The 25,962-nt window shown below is 43.2% G+C and overlaps 1 protein-coding gene across 1 annotated transcript in view; it reads left to right on the top strand.

Moving 5' to 3' along the window:
* DMRT1 (doublesex and mab-3 related transcription factor 1) overlaps positions 1–25,962 on the top strand; it is a gene marked incomplete at its 3' end in the record, with an annotated part of 59,901 nt that overhangs the window by 31,386 nt on the left and 2,553 nt on the right. The window contains exon 4 of the mRNA XM_082013697.1: positions 2,571–2,733. Within this exon, the coding sequence (XP_081869823.1) occupies positions 2,571–2,733 (163 nt within the window). The remainder of the gene's footprint in view (positions 1–2,570; positions 2,734–25,962) is intronic.

The raw sequence follows: 25,962 nt of genomic DNA on the forward strand, positions 1-25,962 counted from the left end.
GCAGTGTGTATTCTAAACAGTTTAATAAAACAAAACCAAAAGCTTTTAGATTTTCTTCAGTGGCTAATACACAGCATATTCTTTGCAGAGCCAAGCCTCTGGCTCTTGGTCGAACTGTGGTTCATAGACTTGGTGTGGGTAATAAGATTATAAAACATGTCTCTTGCTAGCCAGCTACCACACACTAATAATAATAGTAGTAATAATTCATTGCATACAGAGATTTTAAGTGAGTTGTTTTTTTAAGAAATGGAGAAAAACCCTAAAAAAAGGTTTTAAAGGAAACAGGTCACTGCATCCACTCCACAGCGAGAGGAAACATACACGTGATTGTTTCAGTGCCGGGGAGTGATCTCTCCATTTTGTTACAGCTGAAATAATGCTGTGTCCTGCAAGCGACCTTTTCTCAGTCGTACACGTGCACGTGTGCACTTGCACAAGGGAGAGAGGGAGGTGTGAGGACCGTGGATGCTGCCCACAGCCCTGCCCCACCAAGGGAAGGAAGATGTTGTGTGCAAAACGGGAGGCAGAGAGGAGTTCGCTAACTTTTTTTCCCCAGTGCTTCCACAGCGCTTGAGCTTCGCAGGTGTGCAGGTTCAAAATGGCCTTTGGACTGAGCTTTTGGGCAGTTTGTATTGACAATCCATAATTTCAGGGCAAAGGCAGCCTGGGTTTTGTTGAGGGGAGTCTGTGCAAAGCACAGATATCTGTTTCCATGAGGAGACTGCCCTCTTTTCAGGACAGCAGAGGGGATGTCAGTGGCTTTTTTGAGTTCAGGCTTCCTTGGAATAACATGTTAAATTTTTTTAAGAGCAATTTACTATTTATGATGGATAAAACTTCGGTGCAGGTGAACTTTTTCTGTATGCATAGGGTGCAGATGGTAGAAAAATCACGTTTTAAGTATTGCTTTAATTTATAATAGAAAAACCCTTACTTTCAGAGAGTAAAAGCGTGTCTTGCCGATCCCCCAGTACATGTACAAATACGTGCGACTGTGCTGCTGGCAGAAGATGAGCAGAGGTGCAGTTTGCTTCCTGTAAACAGCCACTGCTCCCTCTCAGCCCCTAATCTTGCTGCAAACCTGGCTCTGCATGGGATGCGGGATGTTGCCCTCCGTCTCAGAGAACACTAGCAGGATGTTATGTGACTCGGGCCACATTATTTCCAGCTAGGCACACTAAAATGAGTATTGAAATACTAAGGGGACCCCTGGAAAGCAAAGGGTGACTGCATTCTGGCTGCTTCACTGGGAGGTGCCAGTGGCTTCTTCTGCCAGGAGCAGACCCTGGGGGTCTGCTGGCATGGGGCGGCTGTCTGGGACAGCAGGTTTACCCTCTGCCTCTGCTGCTCCCTGGCTCTGGGGTTTGCAGCCTGGCAAGGGCTGAGGAGCAGGGCTCCGCGTGCGGCTGGCTGGGACCCGAGGGAACCACGGTGGAGCGGGCAGAGCTCCTCTAACTGGGGTGGGATGTGGCTGAAAAGGCTGCCAAGCACTTCTGCTTGCGAAGACAATGTCCGGTGGTATAGCTGGGTGTGCATTACTACCGTTGTACTTGGTACAAAACTGATATTTTTTCTCTGCCTGGAAGCTTCCCATCTTACTGCCCAGCAGACTTAGGGAGACCAGGTAGTATTACCTTTCCTGTTGAAAATCCAAATCATGTAAGGTGTTTGGCTCCATTTTTTGCAGCACTGTAGCCACATTACATTGTAGCGCTTTGGAACAAATAAAAGTTTGGTAATGAAAGATGGTAGTTCTTTCATAAAACAAAAATTAAAAAAAAATTAAAATTACTGTCTCTCTTGGATGATTTCAGGGCATTGGAGTAGGATAAACTTTGATTTCTGAGTGCTGCCAACTTTGCTGCAGGCTGCAGCAGGGAGAAGGGGTTGTCTGGTGGTCACCATGCTGACACAGCGGATCTGCTGGCTGGTGTCCAGCTGTGGCTCCACTACAAGCTTCCTGTGTAGTCTCTCCACAGCTTGGTGTCTCTGGGTAAATCAGGAAGATATTTTTCCATCTCACTGGGTTGTGAGAAAAGCGATGTGTTTGTGTGTGTGTGTGTCACTGATTAGATGCCGTGGAGCATGTCCCAAATGAGTCAGTCAATAGGACTGTCCTTCTTTGCCACGCCGTAGATCCCTGACAGCAGTTACCACCAGCCTGAGAGGGGTTAGTCTCTGGCTGGCTGTGTGTGGTTGAAGGGGTCTGGAAAGCTTCCAGTGGGTCTGTGCCCTAAAGCAGGGGACTTGCCAGGAAGCTCCGTGCGGTGAAGGGTACATGCTTGTGTGTCAGACACAGCTTCACCTGAGGTAAGATAAACCAGCCATAGGTATGCGGGTGCTGCTGCTGGTAGGTCACATCCCATACCACACCAGTTCACTTGTAGCTGAGCAGTGTGGGCATGCCGTGAGCCAACCAAAGCAAAAACCCAAGGCCAGCGTGTCAGGATTTTCCTAACATCCTCCGTGACCTCCCTCAAAGCTGTGTGCGTGTGGGGCAGCAGGCTGCCCGTGCAGTGCCGGGGCTCAGTTTTCACAGGCTGCCTTTCTGCTTCTCTCTCTGGCAGGTGAAGGGCATGGAAAGCCGCCACACCGTCAGCTCCCAGTACCGCATGTGTTCCTACTACCCACCTGCTTCCTACCTGGGACAGGGTGTTGGCGCTCCCACGTGCCTTCCACAAATCCTGACTTCTGAGGATATCCCCTCCTACTCGGAGTCGAAGGCAAGAGGTAAGTGCACCCACTGGGACCACCTTGCCTTAGGGCAGGCCTCCAGGAGGCTTGGGTTGCTCCTGGGAAGGAAGCTAGGCATCAGAAAGTAGGTGTTTACAAGATGGTGGCTGTTTTCTGGAAGGCTTGTAGTGCAGTGGCAACATAGGGCTGTTACTGAACAGTAGCACAGGCTTGTACTTCAGAAGCCTCATAGTTCAGGAGCGCAGTTAGCTGTACCTTACTGCTCCTGTGTACGTCTCCATGTTGTACAAGGAGTCACTTGAGCTGCCACCTTTGGTGCTCACCACCTGGGTCCCTCACAGGAGCAAAGAATTATCTTTGCCCAACTACAGAATTATCTTTCCTCTCTTTTCTTCTCAGAAATGCTGTCTGTGACTTTTCCCACTGAGCCTTTGCTGTCCTCTTCTTTCTGAACCACATATGGGAACTACTTCTGCATCCCAACCATGTTGTGAAGCCCTTTGCAGACTTGCTTCGTTGTTTACTGTCAGACTCATCATACTGTGTTACTTCATTTAAAACTACTGCAGATAAATGTTTCTTTTCATATTGAGTGTTTCTTGGCTTTCCTAAGGGTTACTATAATTTGCAATGATTTCCAGGAAAGCATTGGTGAATTTACCCTGTGGTTTTGACCATGTTTCTCTCACTTCCTTGTTCCCTTGCTGTGGTAGCAGGTAGAGTGCACATACAGGCATTAACCTGGCCCTCCTGGAGTAGACCAACTCCATCAAGCTGCTTCCCTGTCTCTGGAACAGGACAGTAACTGATGCTAGAGAAACAGAGAAAGAGTAGGGTGATCCTACTTTGTATGCCCCAAATCCTCACAGTTCTACAGCATTCAAAGGTGTCCTGAGCTCTCGATTGCCTCTGAACAATCATTTCAGTTACTTGCAGCAGTCCCGCACTCTGTGAATTGAGCTAACCCTTCCATAAGCTTTTCATACTTTCTGTCTCTCTGTAGCAATCAATGAATTTGGCAGTTTAATTTTGTATGGTCTGTGGGAAGTATTTATTTTCATCTACTTTACACCTGCCAAATTTTTATGAGTTTGGGGTTTTTTTTGCACAGAGTCACACCACTGGCAACAGCATCCATCCTCATTTGCTCCTCTGATGCACTTATACATTGAAATTAATCTTATCCTCTTTATATCTGATGGAAGGATGTATGTTGCATAGGTTCCATAATTGGTTTCAATCGGCCTTTCTGTGGCCGATGTCCTGGTGTCTGTTGCATTTGTGTTGTGAAAAATATGGTGGTTTTGCCATGACAGAACCTTAAGGACTCAAATGACGTTTCGGAAGGTGAGGTGTGTATAGTCATACCTGTGGCTGGTGTAGATCAGCACTCAGCACTTGAATTCAGTAACTCCAGAATGATCTATGGTGAGGAGGTGGCTGCTCTTTCGGGGTGGCTGTTTTCTGAAAGTCTTCCAACTAACTGTGACGTATCAGATAGATGAAGAAACAACATGTGGTGTGATGAAACCTTAGATTTTTCCTCCTTCTCCAGTAGTTTTAAATGGCTTAGAGAAATCAGTGATCCTTGGTTCATTTTCCTTCTCTTTTCTTCAATTTTATTTTCTTCCCTCTTCTCTGACCGCCATTGAACAGTGACGTCTTCCTTTCTGCCCATTGGTCGGAGAGGCAGTTGGCTTTATGCTCAACTGCGGTTGACACTTTTTCTTGCATCCATCACTACTAACTCACTAAGAAGTCTTACCAGTCGAGTGTTCTTACAAATAGACAAAAGACCTTACACCCTTTGTTCCCAAATGCACTTCAGTAATTTTTCATCACTCTAGAAAAAAGTTGTGCATAATGTGCCACTGATTTTTAAACTGCATAAATACTGTATTTTCAATAATCCCTGACTGCTTCTCCAGACAGTATTCCACACACAGATATTGTTCCCTAAGTTACACCATCAATCAGAAACCGACAAGCAGTGAGATGTAATTTACTGAGATCAAACAGCATTTTTCAGACTCTGAAGAAGTGTTTTTCCATAGCAGGGAACTAGTGGGTGAAAGAGGCACCAATATTTTTGTGAGAAACTTGAACATGTGAGCAGGACCATACCCATTTAATGAGCTTCTTAGAAGCATCTTCTTTTTCATTATGCATGTTCCTGGAGGAGATGACTGTTTTTACTTATTCTAGCTGGGGGGGGTTGGAACTAGATGACCTTAAAAGGTCCCTTCCAACCCAAAGAATCTATGATTCTGTGATCTACAGACAAAATAATATGCTTAGGCTGTTAGTTGATGATTTACACTCCCATGACATTTTTCTTCTGCTGCTTTTCGCAGTCCTCAGAGGGTTTGAGGTTTTTTGCCTCTATTGTCATCTGTGTGAGTGTTGAATCAACCTGGCTGTGACCAGGGGATCCTGCATGTTAGAGAGGGTGGTCCATTCCCCCAAAGTACTGACTGCCCATGCTGCAAGTGCTGTCTCATACAAAAAACACATTCTTCTGTGTTTCTCCATTGGTTGTTGGGCTGAACTTTCTGTACAATGCCTGACTGCTTTCTGTGAAGCCTGGTGACATGTTTCTGCAAGGTTAGTGGTTGCTACTTGCTAAAGACAACTCCAGTGTATGTTTTAAATAAACAAATTATATTTTAGTCCATCCTTTTTTGTGGTTGAAGTGGTAACCATGCTCAGACTTGTTTTCTTTCTAAGGATACATGTTCATAGATTGCAGATCCAGAAGGGAACATTAGGATCATCTAATTTTACTTGCTATATAATGCAGACTGTAAAACTTCATCTAATAACTCCTGCAGCAAGTCCATAACTAATTTTTTTATGTGAAGACTTACGTCTTGTTAATCCAGAAATTTTACAGGAAGTGTGTATAGAAGAGCAATAGGTAAAAGTAAAAAACCCATTTTGCAACCAAATTTTCAAAACATCAGAAACATGTATCTTTAACAAAAATGGTTATTAAATGCCCAAGCACAAATCTGAGATGGTCTTACAACGCATGCAGTCTATTACCTCCATTTCAGTTCTAACTTCAGCCTTATAAAGGTTTTGCTGGTTTATTTATTATCTCAGTTAGTATTTTGGTCAGACTATTTCATTAATTTTGTTCTGCTAAGTTAACTGCCTGCTTAGACCAGTTATATTGAAAGGGAGGAGAGATAAGCTAGCAGACCACTGATTTACACTTTCTTTACTTTCATGAATGATGCAAAGTTCTCAGGAAGCTTCTGACATTTGTGCATGAGGTCATACTATGTTACAGTGTGTTGCATATAGTAATGGGCTGACATTTTCTGAATGGCAAAACACCATCAGTCAACCTCCTTGCAAGCTGATGTGGTTCTAAGTGAAATGGTTTTGCTCGCAACTAAGCACAGCTGCTGCCCTTCTAGCTGAAACTGGAAAAAATGGGGAGAAAAAGAAGATAAAGTGGTGACAAATGGCAAACAGATGTTTTCAGAGGGCTATCTTAGATCACCAGGTTGTAAGTTTTCTATAATAATTTCTGGGTGGGAGAGGGATCTTGTACTCTGTACTTTGAAAAGGTTTTTCCTCTCCTTTTTTCTGCAAGAGCAATGAGAGGAAAAGATGCATGAGAGGTGGTTATCAGTCCCTGTGCATGCAAAGCATACTTTAAAACACGTCTTTGTTTTGGAGGAAGCAAAGCCTTGCACAAGAAGTGGAGGAATTAGAATAGGTCACAACAGGATATTTTATCTCCAAAATCCAAGGGTCTTACTCCCATGGATTTCTGTGGGACAGTTGCGTTGGGTTTTTTTGGTTGAAATTGGCAGAAAAATTTAACATTTGAATAGAAGGATGCAAAGGAGAAGCATCCCTGCATTTGCAGTCACCTTTGATTTTAAAGTAGTTACCTTGTCTGAAAGTTGGCATGGAATAAAAACTCCTCTTTGTCTTTATTATGAGAAATGTTGAGGTAATTATTGTGTGTGTCTGTGCCGATGGTGAAGGAGAAGGCTTGCATTTAAAATGTTGCTCTAGCTGCTAGATGGATTTGAATTTTTGTTTTCCCATCTAAGTGTCAGGATAGTTGGAAACACAAGTACTGAAGCACTGGAGCAGTGGTGTATTTGCAGCTTGAACATAAAGCAGGAGCCTGAAGCTCAGACACAATTAAGAAAAACTGATAGAGACTGTTCATTTTGATACAGAAAAGGCCCACAGTTTCATGTAGATCAGCAAACACCGTTTTATGAAGGAGAACATTTCTGGTAAGAGGCTTTTTGTCAGCAGAACAACTTCTCCCAAGTAACTAGTGATAGGACAAGAGGAAATGGCCTCAAGTTGCTCCAGGGGAGGTTTAGATTGGATATTAGGAAAAATTTCTTCACCGAATGAGTGGTCAGGCATTGGAACAGGCTGCCCAGGGAGGTGGTGGAGTCGCCATCTCTGGAAGTGTTTAAAAAACGTGTGGATGTGGCACTTCAGGACATAGTTTAGGGGACATGGTGGCGCTGGATTGATGGTTGGACTTGATGATCTTGAAGGTCCTTTCCAACCTAGTGATTCTGTGATTCTAACACCTTTAGAACACTTTTTTTACAGTCCTTTCTAGAAGTTAAATAACTGGTGTCCCCAGGTTTACAGTTGTGGAAGTCAAGGCAGCACAGACTTCTGCAGGGTCTGCATTTAAAGCCTCACCCTTGTGTCTCTTCCTGGATGCTCTGTGGAGAACAGTGCTCAGCCATTGGAGATGCCTGCCCAAACTGGAGCCGCACTGTGAAGAGCCTCTTTCAGTGGTTTCACGGTCAAGGGCGTGTTGGAAACAGTCTCCCTCCTTAAGACAAAAAGTTTCATTTTGGCAAAAGCATTGCTGGAATGAGAGGAATGTCGTGTGCACCAGCAACAAGCACAAGAGGTTGGATGTTTCTTTCAGACCAGGTTACTCTGTGCCAAAGTTATGCCCCTTTTTTGAGGTTTCCTACATAGAGTATTTTTGCATGAACCTGTGCTCTTGAAATGCCACGCAAGATAAGAGTAAAGCTCCAGAGCCACAGGTGGCATCTGGCTGTAGGATCAGAGAGGTCAAGGACTCCTGGTATGCGAAAGGTCATTGAGACCATGTCCTTGAACCCGAACTGCTTTCTGCAAGCGTTAAAGCTACACAGATGGCATTGCAATAAAGCAGGCTGGTATGGTATGGCTAAGAAATTGCCCTAAAGAGCAGAAAAAAGCTTTGCATGTACTTGCTCTTTATTTGCAGCCAGCTGACAAGATGCACTGGCAGAGCTATGCTAGTAAAGCACTTAGAGAAGCGGGGTTCAACAGCAGAAAATAGTCCAGATTTTCCTCTGTCACTGTAAGCTGAAGAGTAGCTGTTCCAGCCCCTTGGGATCTAGGTGTTGTCAAGCCTCAGAGATACCACTTCTACTCCTTTTCTACACACCTCTTCAGCAGAGCACCAACAGAAACACACTTTGAATTTGGAGGGGTTTCAGCAGCAGAATATGTGGGGAGCATATAATTTTGCTCCTAGAACTGATACAGTTAAACACTATTTAGCTTGTGTGTTTTGTGTGTGTGTGTGTATATCTGTGCATCTTTTGCTTAAAAAGTGACCTCTGTTCAAGACTATGCTATCTGTAGTGATGAAGGAGCAAGCAGTATTTGCTGAAACTCCAGATGGTATTTTCCGCTATCCGTCTTACATAAAACCTTCACAAGTATATTTTGAAATAAGACAAAAAAAGAAAGGAAAGGATAATCATCTAAATCTGGAGATCTTTGAACAACTGTTTATCATTTTTTGTCCATTCTTATTGCTGCTACTTACAGTCCCTGATTTCTATGCTGCGTGCAGCTTCCCTTAGGCACTCATCACAAGGATGGCGAGCAGATTTTAAACTGTGTTTCTCCAGGCCTTGGTTTACGCTGCCACTTGTGCATGTGAATTGCAACACCTTTTTAGGCAGATGCCCTTTTAACATGCTGTTTTGATTTTCAATAAAAAGTTGAATTTTGGGCTTAGCTGACTAGACAGTTGTTGGGTTTGGGGATTTTTTTAATCCTTTAAGCCAAGCAAGTTGCTAACACTGGTTTGTGACATTCTTACTCCATCGTTTCATTAGCTGTAACAGCAGCTATCAAAATACATTTGAGAATATGAGACATACTCAGTATAAGCTCTGGCAACTCATTTTTCTGTCTGTTGAAGCTTTTCTGTAAATTACTAGTCTGTGTTCTAAATGAGGTTAGATTGGTGAAGATTTGACTGGTATTAAAATAACTTTATCGGGTCTGATTGATAGAGGAGGGAATTCCTGAAAAGAAATGAATGTAAGCATTTGCGTACCTCTCATTTTGCTTCAGTTTATTCCTGATTAAAAGGCTTATTTTTGTAGTTTCTTCTCTAAATGCAACCTTTATGTTATGCTCACTCAGAAGCACACAGAAATAAAATAATACATGCGGCAAAGCAACTTGTCATTGGGCAATTGCAGAATTATGGGTTTGATTCATGAGTTGTGCTGATTCATGCCAGGGTGGCTGATGAGCCCTTGCTGTTTGCTCTGGGGGAAGCTGCTGGTCCTGCAGCAGGGGCTGAAAAAGCTGTGGTGTTGCTGGTTTTCCCCCAAGCCTGTTTTTGTAGAAATGCACATATTATTGGAGTGAGGCTTTAGCATCCTCTAGGAGCAATGGTAAGCTCTGATGAAAACTACTTGTGAATGCTTTTGTTTTTCGATGCCCTGGGAAGAGAGAGTGGGACAGCCTGAAGCCTTGGGAGATGCTGGTGGGACCCCATCCACCCATACCAGCAAAACCACGTCCACCCAGAAGGTGGGCTCAACAACGCCCAGAGAGTTGTTGAGCAGTGGAAGAAAGGTTTTCATCATGGCACATATTTATCCATGCTATAGTATTTCGTGTGGATCAAAGGGTGCAGGTTTTTTAAATACAAGCCTGTGTTTCAGGCTTGCAGGCACTGGTTTGATAAAACAGGGATTTAAGGAGAGTCCTTCCATTCTGAGGAAAATGAAATCAGCAATACAGTGGGCCATGGCAGGTGCAGATCCAAGACAATAAATTTAAGCCTACTGCCAAAATCTCTACCTTTCTTAGTTTTCTTTTATGAAGAGAAGTTCCGGGTGTCTCATCAACCCCGGTCTGAAAATGACAGCTTTTGACACACACCCTTCACTCTTGGTGGCCCTTTGCTGAGGGTGCAGCAGAGAGCAGGCACCGCGGCGAGTGATGCCACTTTGACAGCACGCTGCAGAGCGCACGTGGCAGCGCTGTTCTGGCATAAGTAATGGCTCTGTGTGAGTGCTTTGCCTGGACACCTTCCTTCTTCCCCTTTACAGAGAGAGGATTCTTCTCAATCCCTCTTGCAGTTAGGAGCATTTTAGAGCTACGTGTCAGAGAGCAGTGGTTTATACCCGCTGCAACCCTGGACTTACTTTTGCCTGCTTGAGATGCTCTTTGTCTGGGATGGAGGACGTTACTATAGCTGTTGATGTTACTATAGCTGTTGAGGCTGTGTGACCTTTTTGCTCATACTTTGAAGGATGTTAGATACTTCACTGAAAAAATCCACACCATCAGTTGGGCTGCTTCCTTTTACACCCCATGTGGGACTGACACTCTGGTTTTATTACCTGTGGATACAGAACTTTTCCCACTGCAAGCAGAAATTGATAGAAATCATTAATAGTAAAACAAACTTTACCGTAAGGTGATAAAACAAATGAAGACGTCTTGTCAGGACAGTGGTGATAACAGCTTATCCAGGCGTGATTTGTAATTGTAACAAACAGTGGTACTGCTCACCTCTTCACTTTGCTTTAATGTGCAGTTGTATCCTTGTAGCATGGCTGGTTGAAAAGAGAGAACTCACTCCGTGTTCAGCTGTACTGTTTTCTGTGTGTGAGAGTCTGCGTAGGGCATGTCGCACTTCACACCAGATTTACAGCTCAGGTGAGACTCTCCAGATGAGCTAAGTCTTCTGCAGCCTCTTCTGCTTATAAAGCAACCCTCTGCATATTGTAAGAAGCTCTAGCAAAAGAAGCATTTGCTACTGATCTCTAAAGAAAAGAAAAGGAAAGAAAATGGAAAAGAAAAAGTCAGAATTACTGAGGCTCTGTAGTGTAGGGCGGTGTAGACTGGCTTTGCGTCTAGCAGGGAGGAGATGAGCCGAATTGTGACTCCTTGTGAGAAGTTGTTGCAGTCCGTGGCGCGGCTCCCACACCAGAATGATCTCAGGGAAAACAAAGAAGGGTAGCATCTCTCCCTACTGCCGTGCTTGCGTGCCGTGGGTAATCTGCTTTCCCTGTGCATTATACCCTGTCGCAAGGGTAAACTTCTGGGAACAGAAGTAGCTTTTCTACAAGCAGCGGGCAAAGGAGCTGGGGGACGGTCGAGTGCTGTGTGTAATTGCACAAGATACAGGGGAGTCGTGGTGTGTGAGCCAACAGCCCATCATTCATTCTGCCCATTTTATAAATATGCATATTTATATTGCATGTGTAAATAATACCAGGATATGTTGCCTGCGCATGATGTATGTAACCCTACGGGGCAGGGTCGGGGACAGATACCAAGGCTACTTAATGGGCTTTCTTAATTTAGCAACCATTAGCGTGCCTACCTGTCAAATATTTTTAATCCCATGCTTCAGTGTAACCAATGAGTTTATTTCCAGTGCTCCTTGCAGGCATAGCTTAGGCCAACTACAAGTTGAATAACCTTCAGGAAAGCTGTGCTGTCCTTCTGTCGGCCGCTGTCTTTGAAAATTGCCTGCAGAGTTAGTGAGCAGGAACAGTTAAGATTTACAAACAATGATGAAGCTTGTCATGCATCTTTCACCATTCATCATCTGGGTGCCGTGGCTGGGCGGTGAAGTGTTCTTCATAAAAACCAGCTCAGTGTGAAATACACCTCGCAGCAATGTTTACTGCTCTGAAACTCGTCAGCAGCCCTTTATAGTAAATCCAGATTGCGATGTGACATTACAGTATATCATTGCAGAGCGCGCTGGGGTTTACACTAGGAATGAGTGCAGTTCACACCAGATGAGATGTCGAAATTGAGTTATGTAGGAATTTGGCTGTTATATGGGGATAGCTTTTGTTTTCTGAGGACTGAAAGTTAGCTTTATATATATAATATATATAATCTACACATACCTGTACTTGTGTGTGGATGCCTATATGGATATAGAGATATATATATACATGGATATATGGATACACACATGCTATGCACACATTCTATATACAAACACTGTGTATGTTCAAATATAGATTTCTCTGATGGGACCCTGTCTTATTTTTGTGCTATTTCTTAGTAGTATTTCAGTATTTCTTTGAAGTGCTGCATTTTAGCGTTAGCTTTTCAGCAAAGTAGCCCTTTATTTTAAAAAAGTATTGTTGAAAATACAGTTCTTTGAATATTGTAGTTTTACGATTCCTGTCTAGAAATAAGGGAGTGGGAATTTGCCTGAGGGATTTTTGGTTTAGGTTAGTATTTTTTTTTGTAGGGTTACTCTAGCAGATTGCTAACATTGAATTTCTCAGCAGCAAAGAGAGGGGACCTGTGAGGTTACATACAGCTGGTGTGCTGCCTTTGGGAGAACAGGGCTGCGTGCACGTGCACCCCGTGGGCAGCCGAGCTCTGGTGAGGCAGAGCACTGCAGGAGCAGCTCAGCTGGAGTAGGTTTCTTCTGAGATGTCAAGATGATGCAGCTGGCTGGAACCACCGAAATGGAGCTAAGGCTCACTGCTGGGTTTGGGCTTGCATGGATTTTTGTTGGTTTTTTGTGTGAGTGTCTCCCAGAGCTTGGGAGATGAAACTTTGAGCAGAAGATCTGGGGAATATTTACCCAAAAACCTAAAAATACAGGAACTACAGAAGTTACTGGTACATCTGGCTATGTGGTGGGATGGCAGAAGTGCTTCCTGCTTGTTTTAGTCCCTTCAACTGCAGTGTGGACATGAGGTCATTGAGAATAAGATGAGATAGTAGGTGCTTTTGTCCAATTACGTAAGGAGGAAGTCGGTGCAAAATATAACCAAGACATTTTGTGTATGAGTAAATTGAGGCTGAGTCTTTGGAGATAAATGTGCTGTCTTGCAGATCCTGTAGTCTGAGAAATATCCCTGGAGTTAAACAGTAATAGCTGCATGAAGTGGAAAGCATGCTGTGTTGGTTGGCCTAGAGACAAGGACAGTAACTTACTTTAGTGAAAGTTAGGTACTCTGGTGGCAGTTAACTGATTAAAAAGAAATGAAAGAAAATACTTGAGATAGACCAGGAAAGTTTTTAAGTGCTTCTTTTGATGTTATTTCAGTGCTATACTGCAAAACCTGGAAATTAAGTTATATTTCACTGCCTTTAGTGCTGTGACTCCTTTGTGTTCTGTGTTTGAAACAGAGCTGGCATGTTCTGGACTCTTCACCAAAGTCTTTTAGTTTTATTATTGACTGGCTTTTCAACCAGTGGGAGAGACGGGATGTTTGAAATACTGTTATATTTAATTTTAGATTTATGAGACTCATGCTTGGGTATTAAATAGAGTTCAGAAGTGGAAAAAAGAGTGGGACTGCAGTTGGTACTACCAGAGAGGAGAGAGAACTATACTTCATGTGTCCTCCTCAGCTCTTTTCAGCTCCCGTAGTTGTTTTTGCTTTGAGTGCTAATCCTGCAGTGAAATGACACTTTTCTAGCTAAGAACAGTTTCTACAAAAGTGATTATTGTTACTCATTTTATTTAGTTGACTTATTATGTTTTTCTAAAAAAACCAACACTGTAAAGTTTTACTGTTCGGTCTGCTGCAGGGAGTATGAAGGTAAAGTTTCAGATCCACTAATCACGTAAATACAGAGGCTTCCAGGCATACCAGTAGCATTCTAGACTTGTTCATATTCATAATTAGCTTAATGATACAGTATTTATCTCACCTGCTTCTTTACCAGAGGCTTTAAAGGATCCAGTGAGGTTTCTTAGGGATGATGGGGGGGTGAGAGGGTAGAAGTGTTAAGCATTAGTTATGAAATTTTTTTTTACTTTCTCCTTTTATTTTAAGCGGGGAAAGTCTGGACATCTTTCATGTTACTCTTGTGGCTTGAATTAGAGGTGTGGACAGTAAAGCTGTCACTTATAATGCAGTGGTTTCAGGTGCCAGAATGTTGCATATAAAATCAAAGGGACATATTTCTTCCCAGCCTTGACTGCTTTATGTACCTGTTTGGTTTCTAGTAACTTTACTAAGCTGCAGTCTTCAGATATATATAATAAGCGGTGCCTTGACATACGGACGCTATAATAGCCTCAGGAAGCTTGAGGTCTTTACGAATGCTTACTCAGAACACTATTATAGAGCTTGTCATTTAATTTCCCATTCTTGCAGGTGACTCTTTCCTCTTGCAGTGCCTGCTGTACATAGGTTGAAGGAGAATTCCAGGAGTCAGGGCAGCAACTGGGAAAAATACTCCAGAAGGGTGACACTTTAACAGTATTTAGTGCAGTGTTAGCATTAAATTGTTGCTGTCCAGACATCTTCAAATATGAGTTAAAAGCCTAAGTGCTGTCCAGGACTAAGAGAAGAAAAAAAAAATCTCGTATGCCAAGTTAAGTTACTTAATTTCATGTTGTTTTCTCAAGGTCTTGTGGTGGGAGTGGCATTTTGTTAGGTGACCCTGAAAGGAATCAAAGCAAACATATCTATAGAGCACTGTAAAAATAGTCCAGGAGGAAGCTGCTCAGAATAGGGGAAAAAAACACACGACAAATAAGTCAACAGTATGTTGGCTGATTATAATGACTGTCTTATAGCATCCAGGAGCTGTCAATCATACCTTAATGTTTATAGAAGTGAAAAGTCAATGTGTAGTTGTTTAATTTGACATGACTCTCAGGTTGAGAAAGTGTAATCGCTGGAGGGGACAGTTAAGTAGCTGTGCTCCGTGTCAGCCTGTCTCGCTCTGACTACTGCACTAAACGCTTTCCTGATGAGCGATAGATTTGGTTAAATACCAGGATAATTGCTAGTTACAGCATCCAGCACTCTTTTAATGCCTTGTACTACATCTGTATTAGCTCTTGCCTGAGGCTGTTTGAGGTTTCTGCAGGGAAGAAAGCGTGTACCTTCAATTGCATTGTTCTCCTTCGGGTTTTGAAGGGCAATTGTTGCAGAGCTAATAGGCTATAATAAATGATATTTCGTTTCTTCCAAACCTGTTGAAGGAGATCAGACATGCAAGCATTATCGCTGCTTTCTGCTTGTAAGTGACATTTTGTTAGTCTGCCGTACTGAGAACACACAAAGAACTATTTAGACAAAGTGGTTTTTTTTCACTTGAAAAATGGGAAAATACCGGACTTGTCTTGCTGTACTGGTACAAAGCCAGTGAACTTGTTTTGCATGCTATAGAAGTATTTGCTTCCCCTCACTGCTTCCGCACATATGTAAATAAGGTATAATGTATATGACCGTAAATAAGGTCATATACAAACGCATATTCATGTTCCTTGTGCATAATCAGAATAGGAGAGGGACTCTGCTCTCCCCTCTGTAATCAGAGGAATGTCAGCGTTTTCATTAACTTTTTAGTGCTGTTGGTGTTTCAAGGAGAAGACCTGAAGTGGCTCGGTGCTTTCTGCCAGGGTGGTTGCCCACCGATTCCTGTGTGCGCAGCGAGGCTGCCTTCCGCTGGCGTAGCTCTTGCCTGCAGAGCATGTTCCCGTCACATCACAGCACACGGAGGGTGGCGGGGCCATGAGGCAAATGCCAGCAGCACCCTAGCACTTCTCTGCAGCTGTACCCCACCTCTGCTACAAAAAGGTACACCCAGCTTGGCACCTACAGGTTGGACAAGACATGAGAAGAGCTGAAAGCATCTGTGAGCAGATGGGCATACTACAGCTCGCTTGAAAAACGTTTGAAAGGGATTGCAGGGGGGGAGCATTTGTTTTTTAAATACGCTTCTCTTAAAGCTCTGAAAAGATTTGGAGATCGGTTTTGAAGGGTCTTCAGAATTGAACGTTTCATGTGCTGGGATTCATTTTAATATGTGATCCAGAAAGGGTGGGAGCCAAGTTAACCACACAGGACTCCCTATGGTTCATTTTGAAGTAAACGAAACAGTTGTGATTTTGTTTCTTCTCTAATGCTGGCATTTACATCTTTGCATTTATTTCCAGCTTCTTCTTAATTTTACAATGCCAGTTTTAAAGCTTTATGCCTGATGTTTATCTCACAGTATCTGTTAAATCAGTTAAGTTTCTCAAGTAGGAGGTTTGCATAAAGTCTGAATCACACCCTTTATGCTGTGGGTAGCATGTTTATTTACCTCAAGCATGGCACTAATCATGCCTTAGACTGCTGAAAGTAAAAGAACGTTTTTAGTCCAGTTTGTCACTAGTTTTGTTTCCTTTCTGGACATGAAAGAAGGAGAAAAATCAATGAGCTTTCTCCCCTGTTTATTTATAAATCATTTTCCCTTTCAAGTTCTGCCTCAGAGCAGTTGCAGCGACTGCAAGAAGTGTTTTATTTTCCCACCCTGAAACAACTGTTTACACTAGATTTTTTAGTGATTTTTTGTATTGGCTTTTGGCTATATAAAACACATTTTGATAAATTTCAGTCTGAGCAAGATTTGAGCTAGCTGTGTAACCTTAAATACAGTTTAAAATCTCCTAAATATGATAAATCAAGACTTCGCTCATCTGAGTTTTTGGTGTTGCCTCTCTTGGATAAATATGAACTTCTAGTTCATAAGGCTATCTCTACCAGCTGTATAAAACGCATCATGACTCTTGCCCAAGTCACAAGTGTTTCCAGGGACTTTAATTTTGTGGATTGACTCTCTAATTTTTCGAAGGCATAAATACTGCATGTGAGTTTGTGGAAACAGAGTCTACATTGGAGTGACACAAAAGTGGTTTGTTGAGAGGCGTCTGGTGTATTCCTGTTATGTAGATACTTTTGCAGGGACTAACCCAAATGAAGCTGTAACTGCCTAAACTGTAGTTAAAAAGGAGTGACGAGAGAGAAATGTGGTTTGGCGCCTAGTTTCAAAGTAATTGCGCCTTCTCAGCCGTGGAGCTGACCTCTGTACCACTGACTCTTAACTGTCCAGTTTGGATCACTTCATCTGCTTTTCTTGCTGTATTTAATTGCTGTGCCTGTCAACTACATGTGTGGAGGGCAACTGCCTGCCACATGCTCCAAGGGAGGGAAAAAGCCTGCCTTGACCCTGAAGACCACCAGGTACTCAAGTTATTCTGCGTGGTGCAAGCTCCTTGCAGCCCCTGCCCTCTCCCCCCTTCACTGCCCCATGTCTGCGATGGGTTGCAGCAGGGCTGTATGATGCAGCAGAGGATGAGCTCCACTTTTTGCTTCCTTTCTCTCCTCCCTGCCTTGCCTAAATAGATACACAAATTCTCATTTGTGTATCTATTTATTTTAGAATTTTTCTGCCACTTAAAGTTCTCCTTCCTAATGTCACACCGTAGCAAGCAAAGGCAAGGGAAGTGCATGTTGAAAATTGGTCAGATGCACTCAGGCCCATTCCAGTAACCTTAGTAAGAAAAGATGGCACAAGAGCACTGAAGCGACCTAGTACCCGTGTAGGAAACTGAAACAACCAAGGTTTTTAGGCCCTCTTGACCCATAGCTTGTAGACTGTTAACTGTGACCTCAGGGTGTCTGACCCTTTCTAGCAAGGCAGCTGCTGTCAGGATCCTGAAGAAAGTGCTGAACTCTGGTGGGTTGACCATCCCACCCAGTCTGCATCACCATGGCTGTAGGAAGTCAGCAGGACCTCCTGGGCCTGGGGAGATGCTGCTGGCAGGACCAGCAGCATGGTTAGGCACAGCCTATGCCTTCTGGCTGATAGCACAAGGTCAGCCGGAGGCTGGCCCTTCACCTTGGAGCAGGACTAGCCTCTGCGCCGCACCAGTGTTTCACCATCTGCATTTAATACTGCTATTGTGTTCGTGGAAATAAATATAAATATAATGCAGCAGGTCTGTCTTAAGCCTAATGTTGTGTGAAACTTCATTTAACTTATTTGACTACCTCAAAAATGTTTTGTGTTAGGTTTTTGTCCCTATTTTCTCAAGTATCATGACTTACTGCAGTGAGGTTCCTAAACTTCAGAGGGCATAAATCTCACTTTAAAATAAGTAGCAACATTTATACTCTTTTCATGCATATACCCATCTTGCGCTGCATATTTCATCAATACTTGTTGAACCATTTCACTGCAAATCTGCTTGACTTGCTTCCAAATTAAAGTTAATATTACAAATGGTAATGCCATGGTAATATTAAGTCACTTTAAAGCCTTATGGTCTTTTAAAAATGCAGATTCACATAAAATGTAAGCTGTAAATGATAAGGCTTCTTCTTTCCTCCCTCTTGTTCAATTTTGAGCACAGTCATTGGTGAATACAGAGAAGACAGTGACAAACCTGCTGCTTTTGCTAGTATGGTATGACTTGCAGGTCCTTGTTTTCTCCCTTCCCAGCAGAGGAGCTTGCATTATAAGAGCATTAGAGAAAATAAATCTATTCTTTGCAAGTAAAAAATCTATTGTATCTACCGGATCACTTTCATTAGACTTGGCATTTTCTCAGATTGTTTAGTAACCTCTTGAATTTCCAGAAGCTTGCAAATCATGTCCAAGCTGTAAAATGTGGCGCTTTCACACTGAGCCAGTATTTTCTGAAATTAAGACTGTCATTAAACCTAAAAGAGTTAAGGCCATCATTATTAGCTATTTGGTTACTCTTTGAGCATTATGACTGATGACAAACAGACATGAATTTCATCCTTTTTTTATAGATTGAAAGTGACATTAGCAACAATAAGAAAGAAGGAGGGGTGACCAGAATTAACATTTACATTTATATGGCTAGTCCTGGTGTTGTGCAAACTGTGATACCGTCCTGTTCTTTCCTGATATCCTAGTGAAGATTAACAACCTTTCTGACCCAGGAGCGGGAAGGCATTCAGCCAAAATAGTGTTGTGTGGGTTTCTGGGTGGAACACCAAAAAATTATACGTGATCATTAAAGTTCCTAGGATCCTATTTCCTTCCTTTAGTATAGCTACAAAAGGGAGAAACCTTGTGCCTTTTTTTTGTCTCTCCATGTATTCTGCTGCTTGATAACATTATCCTGAACCTTGAGTGCACTCTTTCCTTTAAAATTACCATTGCTTTTCAAAAAACATTTTCTTGCCACAGCTATTTCAAATGGCAGTGCATTTTCTAGGTGGGACAATTGATGCTTCTAGAGGTAGTTGTTCACAAGAACTTCTTGTTTAGACAGGTTTTAAATATATATACCAAGCAAAACAAAGGCAACTATATTGTATAGATACGTAGAAGCAGATGAGGAGTCAGAGCCACTAGCCATCTCCTGTGTTGCACTACAGATGGATGTCGCGTGTGAGGTCTTTCCTCGAAACGGGGAGCAGCCCCCACATCTGTCCGTCTGCACCCTGCCGTGTCAGCAGCCATCCCACCGAGAAGCAACGGGCAGCCTTCTGTCCCTTCGTCCTCATGTGTTGCCACGTGACCGCCATGATAAGCCTGAGCCACTACATTGCCAGTAGTTAATGGCAACTGGGGATGTCCGTTTTGGCCACCACTGTGTGGGATTGTCAGTGGGTTAGGTGGCATTGGGGACACGCAGGAAACCCTGCGTCATCAGCGTAGGAGAAGATGCAGACCCCAAAGGAGATAGGACAGTAAGCAGTCTCCACAGAAGAAGTGTGAGGTCCCTGAATTATGCCTGAGGGGACGGTAGGGTGGAGAGAGACGCTGCCGTGTTGTCTTCTTTAGAGCTGGCTGGAAATTGTTTTGATAAAAACTTTTGTTTTGGAAAAAAATCCAACCCACTGGTGTTTTTCTTCTGAAATCACATGTTTCTGCAAAGTCACAGTGAGACAAGCAGAGGATTCAGCTGGACACCTGCCTTCTTTCCTCAGCAGGCTCACATGGATGGTGAGTCCTGTCCCTGGATTTGGCGTTGTAGGCAGTCTGTTGCTGGTTTTGCCCTGCCACTGGCAGTTGCCACCTGTTCACATGGTTGTGTGGCCCCTTCTGATCCGGATCTGTGGAATGGTTTGCTTTCTTTTTCACATGAAAAAAGATGACTTCTTTTTCAAAAAACACCATTCATTTCATGGTTCTGGATTTGGAGATGACCACACAGGAGGAGCGCTGCACTGAGATCCCTGCCTCGCTGTTGCACCCAGCAATGGGAGAGCCAAGGGACTCCGAAGCCTCCTGGCCCCGCAGCACAGCAATTTTGTGCAAAACTTGTCCTGGCAGGATAAAATGCCCAGAATAGATGTTTGGGCATGCACACCAGCAGCTGGCAAGGTAATTAGATGTTTCTCATGGGAAATTACTTACAGATGTGTGTTTTAATCTTGTTGTTTTTAATTACTACAGGAGTAAGAAAAACAGTCCAAAAAGTGGATTTGAAGTCCGTTTTCTCTCAGAACTGCCTGTCTTTTGCCAGTCTTTTGAGTACAACACACCAGGGACATCTTTTTTGATGGAGGATCAGTCTCCAGTGTTATGTGTGGAATACAAAAGTAGTATCTGACCTCCAGGAATAAAGAGATGAGAGATCCCAGCTTTGTCACAGCATTGTTACATGATGAAGCAAATCACTTCATTCCTCTGAGGTTCCCTTGCTGCTCCTCAGCTGGTGTCAGATCTCCAAATACCCCTTCCTTCACAGCCACTTTTTTTATACACCTTTTCTGGAAATTGATGCCTCCTCATATGTTTGCATGACCACTATCTGGTCTTGAAATGATTTGGGTTTGGTTGGGTTTTTTTCCCCCGGAGAGAAACTCCTTTCAAAAGTGTTGTCTGTTTGTTAGCCTCCAGTTTAGAGGACAGACATGCAAACCATTGGGTTTGCCCTGCCATGGTGGACTATGAATGTCTGAGGGAAGCAGGGATCTCCAGAAGTAGCTCTGTGGGTAGTCATAACACAGAGCCACAGCCTGAAGGAGCGGCATGTGCACCTTTTCACTACTGGCAATACAAAGCCAAAGGGTCTGCACGTTTAGGAGCAGAATTGGTTCTCCAGTGTAATTCCCCGTATTGCTGTGCAAATCTGTGTGCAGCACAATGCAGGGTTTAAATAGGTGACTAGAGAATGTTAGGGAAGGAAAAGGGGGATGCCTTAGGCATTTTATAGTGATGTCTTTTCTTCGTAGTGTTATTACCCGGTTAAAAATACCTCAAATCTGTGACCTCATCTCAGCTCTTTTGTGATGCTGAGGTCATCATGCTTCTTGTGTAGTCATACAGAATGTTTACATGTAGAGATGACCCAAAAAACCCTCTACAGAAGTGCAAATTTCATCTTGTTACCCAGCAGCAGGAAGTGTCTGTGTTATGTTGTGATGTACCATTCCCAGAGAACGTTTCACTTCATGTCTTCCAAAATGGAAAATGTCTCTGTGAAACCATTAAAATCATGTCTTCTTACGCAGACAACTAGCCATCAGGGTTCCTAGGAGTGGAATATAAACTGAGGAGCTCTCTACAGCGTTGTACTGATTTATACGTTGCTGAGACCCATCTCGGGCAGAGTGAGCATTTCAGGTGAATACCTTGCACAGGAGGTGAGTAACCATTCACTTCTGCCAACCCAAAAGCAAGCTTTTACCAGCTAAATTTCACAGGTTACCTTTCAATCATTCAAAGCAAGGGAACTCATCTCAGCACACCTGGTTCTCCTGAAGCTTTTCTGAGATGGTTCACCCTCTGCCTTTCCTAGCCTTGCAGCAGTGGCTTAGCGACATCAAGTTAGCCACAGAATGTGACACTGGTGATGATAGCAGAAAATGTTGGTCTGTCAGTACTGCACTGCTCTGGATCGGGGCTGCCAGCCTGTAGGGCAGTTGCTTTGTAATGGATTGGTATCATTTCAAGGCAGGTTTTGGAGACTCAGAAAAAAAGCCTGTGCTTCCTGAATGTTGTCTTTGTGTATTCCCTGTCTTAACTGGTGGTGGGTGAGAAGTGGAAAGCCTTGTCTGATTGTTTCACATATTATTGTAAGAGAATTTAAAGCCAGAGGTGAGGGAGTTCAACAAGAGGATATTTTCTTCAGCTTCTGGTTTCTAATTACAGCAGTTATAGCCCCGCCTTCTTAGTTGCTAAAAGTACAAGCGCGAACTGGAAAAGAATGAGATAATCAGTGGTAAAGCATGTTGAATAAAGGTCTCCATTCAGATCCTTACCTTTTATCCAGAGTTCCTAATGCCAAGATTTAATGCTATTTGAAAATACACAATGAATGTGCCCTACTGTGGGCATCCAAGATAATCCTAATTGCTTTAAACGTTAGTGAGAAGGGTAGGCCTTTGAGAAGGGGGAAGGGGCTCTACTGTGAAATAGTATATCTGTGTAAAGAGGCACAGACAGGACATGTTTTCAGCTCCAAATCCTTAGGCTTGTTTTTGTTTTTGCATTGAAAAGCAACTCTGCTTGTTGCTCTTGCAGCTTGTCAGTGAGAAAACATCCGTGGACATACGTTTCTAGAACTGGACTGGTTGACCTTGTGTTGGTAACATGCAAAGCCGGAAAGGATCGTAAGTTGTTCTGCATTACAGTCGGCACAGAATGTATTGATCAAAGCAAAAATCGCAAAGACATTTCAGGCGGTGCATGTAATACATGGAGTTCAGTTTTAAGGCAGATCCATAGCTGAGTTTCCATTGTTACTATTTGGTATCAGCCTCCCTGCTAGACTAATGTCTTGTCTTACTCTCTCCTGTGTGTAACACTGCTTCTAAGAAGCCTGCGGCCATGCTATGTTGTGACCAGCTGCAGCAAGCAGAAACCTTTGGCTTTGGGTGGGCCTCAAGGATCTGTCCCCATGGGAGCCATCACCTGGTCCAGGACTGTGATGAGGCCTGAGGGGTGGGAGGAGAAGGACAGTCAATACAGAACATTTTTAGCACATAGCACTTGCAGATGTTGGCAGGAATTCTCAGTCGGTGGGAATCATTTCATCCCAGCATTCATCCTGAGCAAGAGAGATGTGAGGAAGGAGATAGCAATGGTTTTTTAGGATAGTTCACACAGGGTAGAAACAAAAGAACTAAAAGGTACTGAGGATTCACTGAGTGTGAAGGTTCTTCAGAAACCTGGGTTACTGCAGCTTTACAAAACACAAATCTTTGTGTTTAAAGGAAATCTTGAAAACACAGCTGATGGAAGTTTATCTCTTATTTTCTTAAGGCTTTGCACTTCTCTGTGACCTTCTAGCAGGAACCCATTGAGTCATAGGCTGCTGACTGCTGGTGTCTTAGGTCTGCACAGAGCAGAATACCAGAGTGTGAGACTGATCCCCTTGCATGGCGGGTTCATGAAGAACAGCCTGCCACTAATGCTGGTTCCTTCACCCTAGTAAAGTCAGTAGTTCACTTTTTCAAACAGTGCCTTCACATAGGAATAAATTGCACAGAAGATTCAGTGGAGGTGGTTTTTCTTTTTGAGCTTTTGTTAGTTAACTCTGTGTTTAAAGAGTTGAACATTTGGGAACATGGGGTTAAGCACTCAGAAGGTGAGAGGCAGTTGAATGGAGTTTGCTTAGGAGAGCTTAACTTGGCCTTTCTGCATGTGTTTGCATTGAGATTTCATCTTGCCCGCTTTATGATCTACAGCAAACTCAGGACAAACCCTGGCACTCTTGTTGTCACTCTAATGCTTTCTCCACAATAGGAAAGTTGTGTTTTTCTCTCACTCTGTTTTTTGTGTGTTGTCTTCTCAGTTGCTGAGCCAGCAACTGAGATGATTCTGATGGTTCTCCGAGTGCCTGATTTTGCAGGTAACCGGGTTTTTTGTTTGGTTAGTTGGGTTTGGTTTTTTGACCTAATGCTTTGTCAGGTAGTTGCCATGCATGTTACAGTAGTTGCTGTAGCTTGGCAGGCTATTTGCTGGCTGTGGGTGGTAGAGTCAGCCCTCCAGGGTCTATCTGAGCAGTGGAGTGGCAAGGTGCTATTGACTTGGGTGGAAACTGGACAGTCTTTTCAAACTGAATTCGACCCACAGTATTTCCAGGCCACCAAGCCAGCCTTCCTTCAGAGCATTGCCGGTCACCCCACTATGTCCAACGGCATCAGTGAGGAGACCGGTGCCAGTCCTCGAGATGGTAACCTGGGGAGAATGCTGACGCCATTCTCTCTCGTTCCACCCATCAGGTAGGTAGCGTGGCTTCCTTCTTGGTTTGAGTGTCACTGGTTTCCCAGGCCTGTTAGTTTTTCAAGACACTTCATACAGGATCTGTGGAGCCTGGAGTGGGAGTTACCGCTGCTTAGACAGGTTCCATTTCCGGTGGTATTTGCAAAAGGAAAACGCTTTGGCTACAGAGGAGAAGGTACCATGAAGAGCAGTTCCTGACCGCCCTCATGCTGAAAACCCAGGCACACTGTAGTGATGCTCTGGTGCCGTCGGGCTGCCAGCAGCAATCTGGTTCCGCTCCCCTTTAGTCCTGGACACGTGGCTGTGCTTGCACACATATGTGTGTGCACAGGGGAGAAGTGCATGGGCCTTAGCAGCATGTGGGACTAGCATACTTACTTTCCTTTTCCCTGAACAAGAAGGTGAAAGAGTTTTAAAAAATTGATTGTACCTCTCAACTTTAAATATTTAAAAATTGCTCCTTGTTGAGAATTTAATAGTTTCTTAAATGTAAACTCAGGGAAAATATTTACTTTTCAAGCATGAATATCCTTCTGCTTTCTCACATCACTGAAAGTGTATTATTCTTTTCAGTCCATTGAATTCCAGGGATCACTCGCATTAAAAGTCAATGCAGTTTCCAGCGTCAGGAGATGTAAGGTTTTGTGTTTACGGTTTGAATCCCTTCTCACTTTTCCTCTGTGATATTAGCCAAAAATTTTTCAGATTCATATGGCTCAAAAGTATGCAGGTGCTTTCCCAAGGGTAAAAGGTAATTAGATCAAGGAGTGGTCTTCAAAAACTGTCACAGACCCAATTCTGGTACTGTTATTTACACAGATAAAGGCTGTGGAACAACAGTGGGAGGATCAGCCACAAGCCTTAAACAGGTGAAACTCATACTTAAAAAGAACATGGGTTTTGTTTCTTTGAACTTGGAACTTCTACATTTTATTGCTGTGTGATTAAAACACTGGAACAGAATTGCTCGTTTCCTTTTTGCTGCCTTTTTATAGCTACAAGTCCCAATCCAAGTATCTCGCTCTTATTATCAACATTGCATCTACTCACTGCTCCTGGCTTGAAGTGGAAATCCATCCAAGTCAGCAATGCTGGTTTGATAGAGGAGTAGTACTCTCATCTGCTAGAGATTATATCTCTGTAGTGCCAGCTTGTTCTTAAAATTTATGTGGCTGTAGTTACCTACTGCTATGCACATTCAGAGACCAGCATATATAGCCCAAATTGCCTAATCATCAAAATTCTGATCAATTTGGAAGTGGGTGGGAAAGCAAGCCATGTTGTGCTTCAGACCGTGAGACGATTTGTGAGACCAGCCAGTTGGTGGCTGAAACTGTTCCCATATAATGACACTTTCTTTCCATATGAAGTTGGATCAGGATGTCTGATGCCCCATGAGAAATGTTGGAAGTTTGGTGGAGCTCCACTGGTCCAGAAGGCTTAGGAGCCACAGCTTGAGGTGCTAAGAAGCAGATGTGGGTGTCTGTCTACCAAAAAAGTTGCCCTCTGTGTCATTCCCCAGGTTTATAATAAATCAATGTAGAGTTGCTGGGAAAAAATAATAAAAAAGATCATAAAAAGGAAAAGGTCATAAAACTGAAGTGGCAGTTTTACTGTGCTAGGGTTTTAACATCCATGCTGTAGCATGTTGGGTGGGTTTTCTCTTGGATTCTTTCCATTTAGAAAAAAAAAAAACTTTCTCTAAGTTTGTCACAGAGATTTATAGACCTCGGTATTTAAAAATGGGCCTTTCCATCACTCCAGGCACATGTACACAAAAACTATTAACAAATCCTTTAAAATAAATAAGCCTTTTGCCCATTTGGCTACTCAGGAGTAAACAAAAAATTGTCCCCTTTCAACCCCAATCGCTTCCTTCATACTTCTGCCCTGGAGCTGGGAACACAGAGATTCCTTACAGCATATCCTAAATCTTAACACATTGGGCTTTTGCTAGATCAGAGCAGAACAAGGTTTCAGAGTCAGAGAGCTGAGTCCTTGAGGCAGCCAGCCCTGTTGAAGCCACACTGC

Source organism: Phaethon aethereus (genome assembly GCF_964289735.1).
Source record: "Phaethon aethereus genome assembly, chromosome: Z".
Classification (NCBI taxonomy): Eukaryota; Metazoa; Chordata; class Aves; order Phaethontiformes; family Phaethontidae; genus Phaethon; species Phaethon aethereus.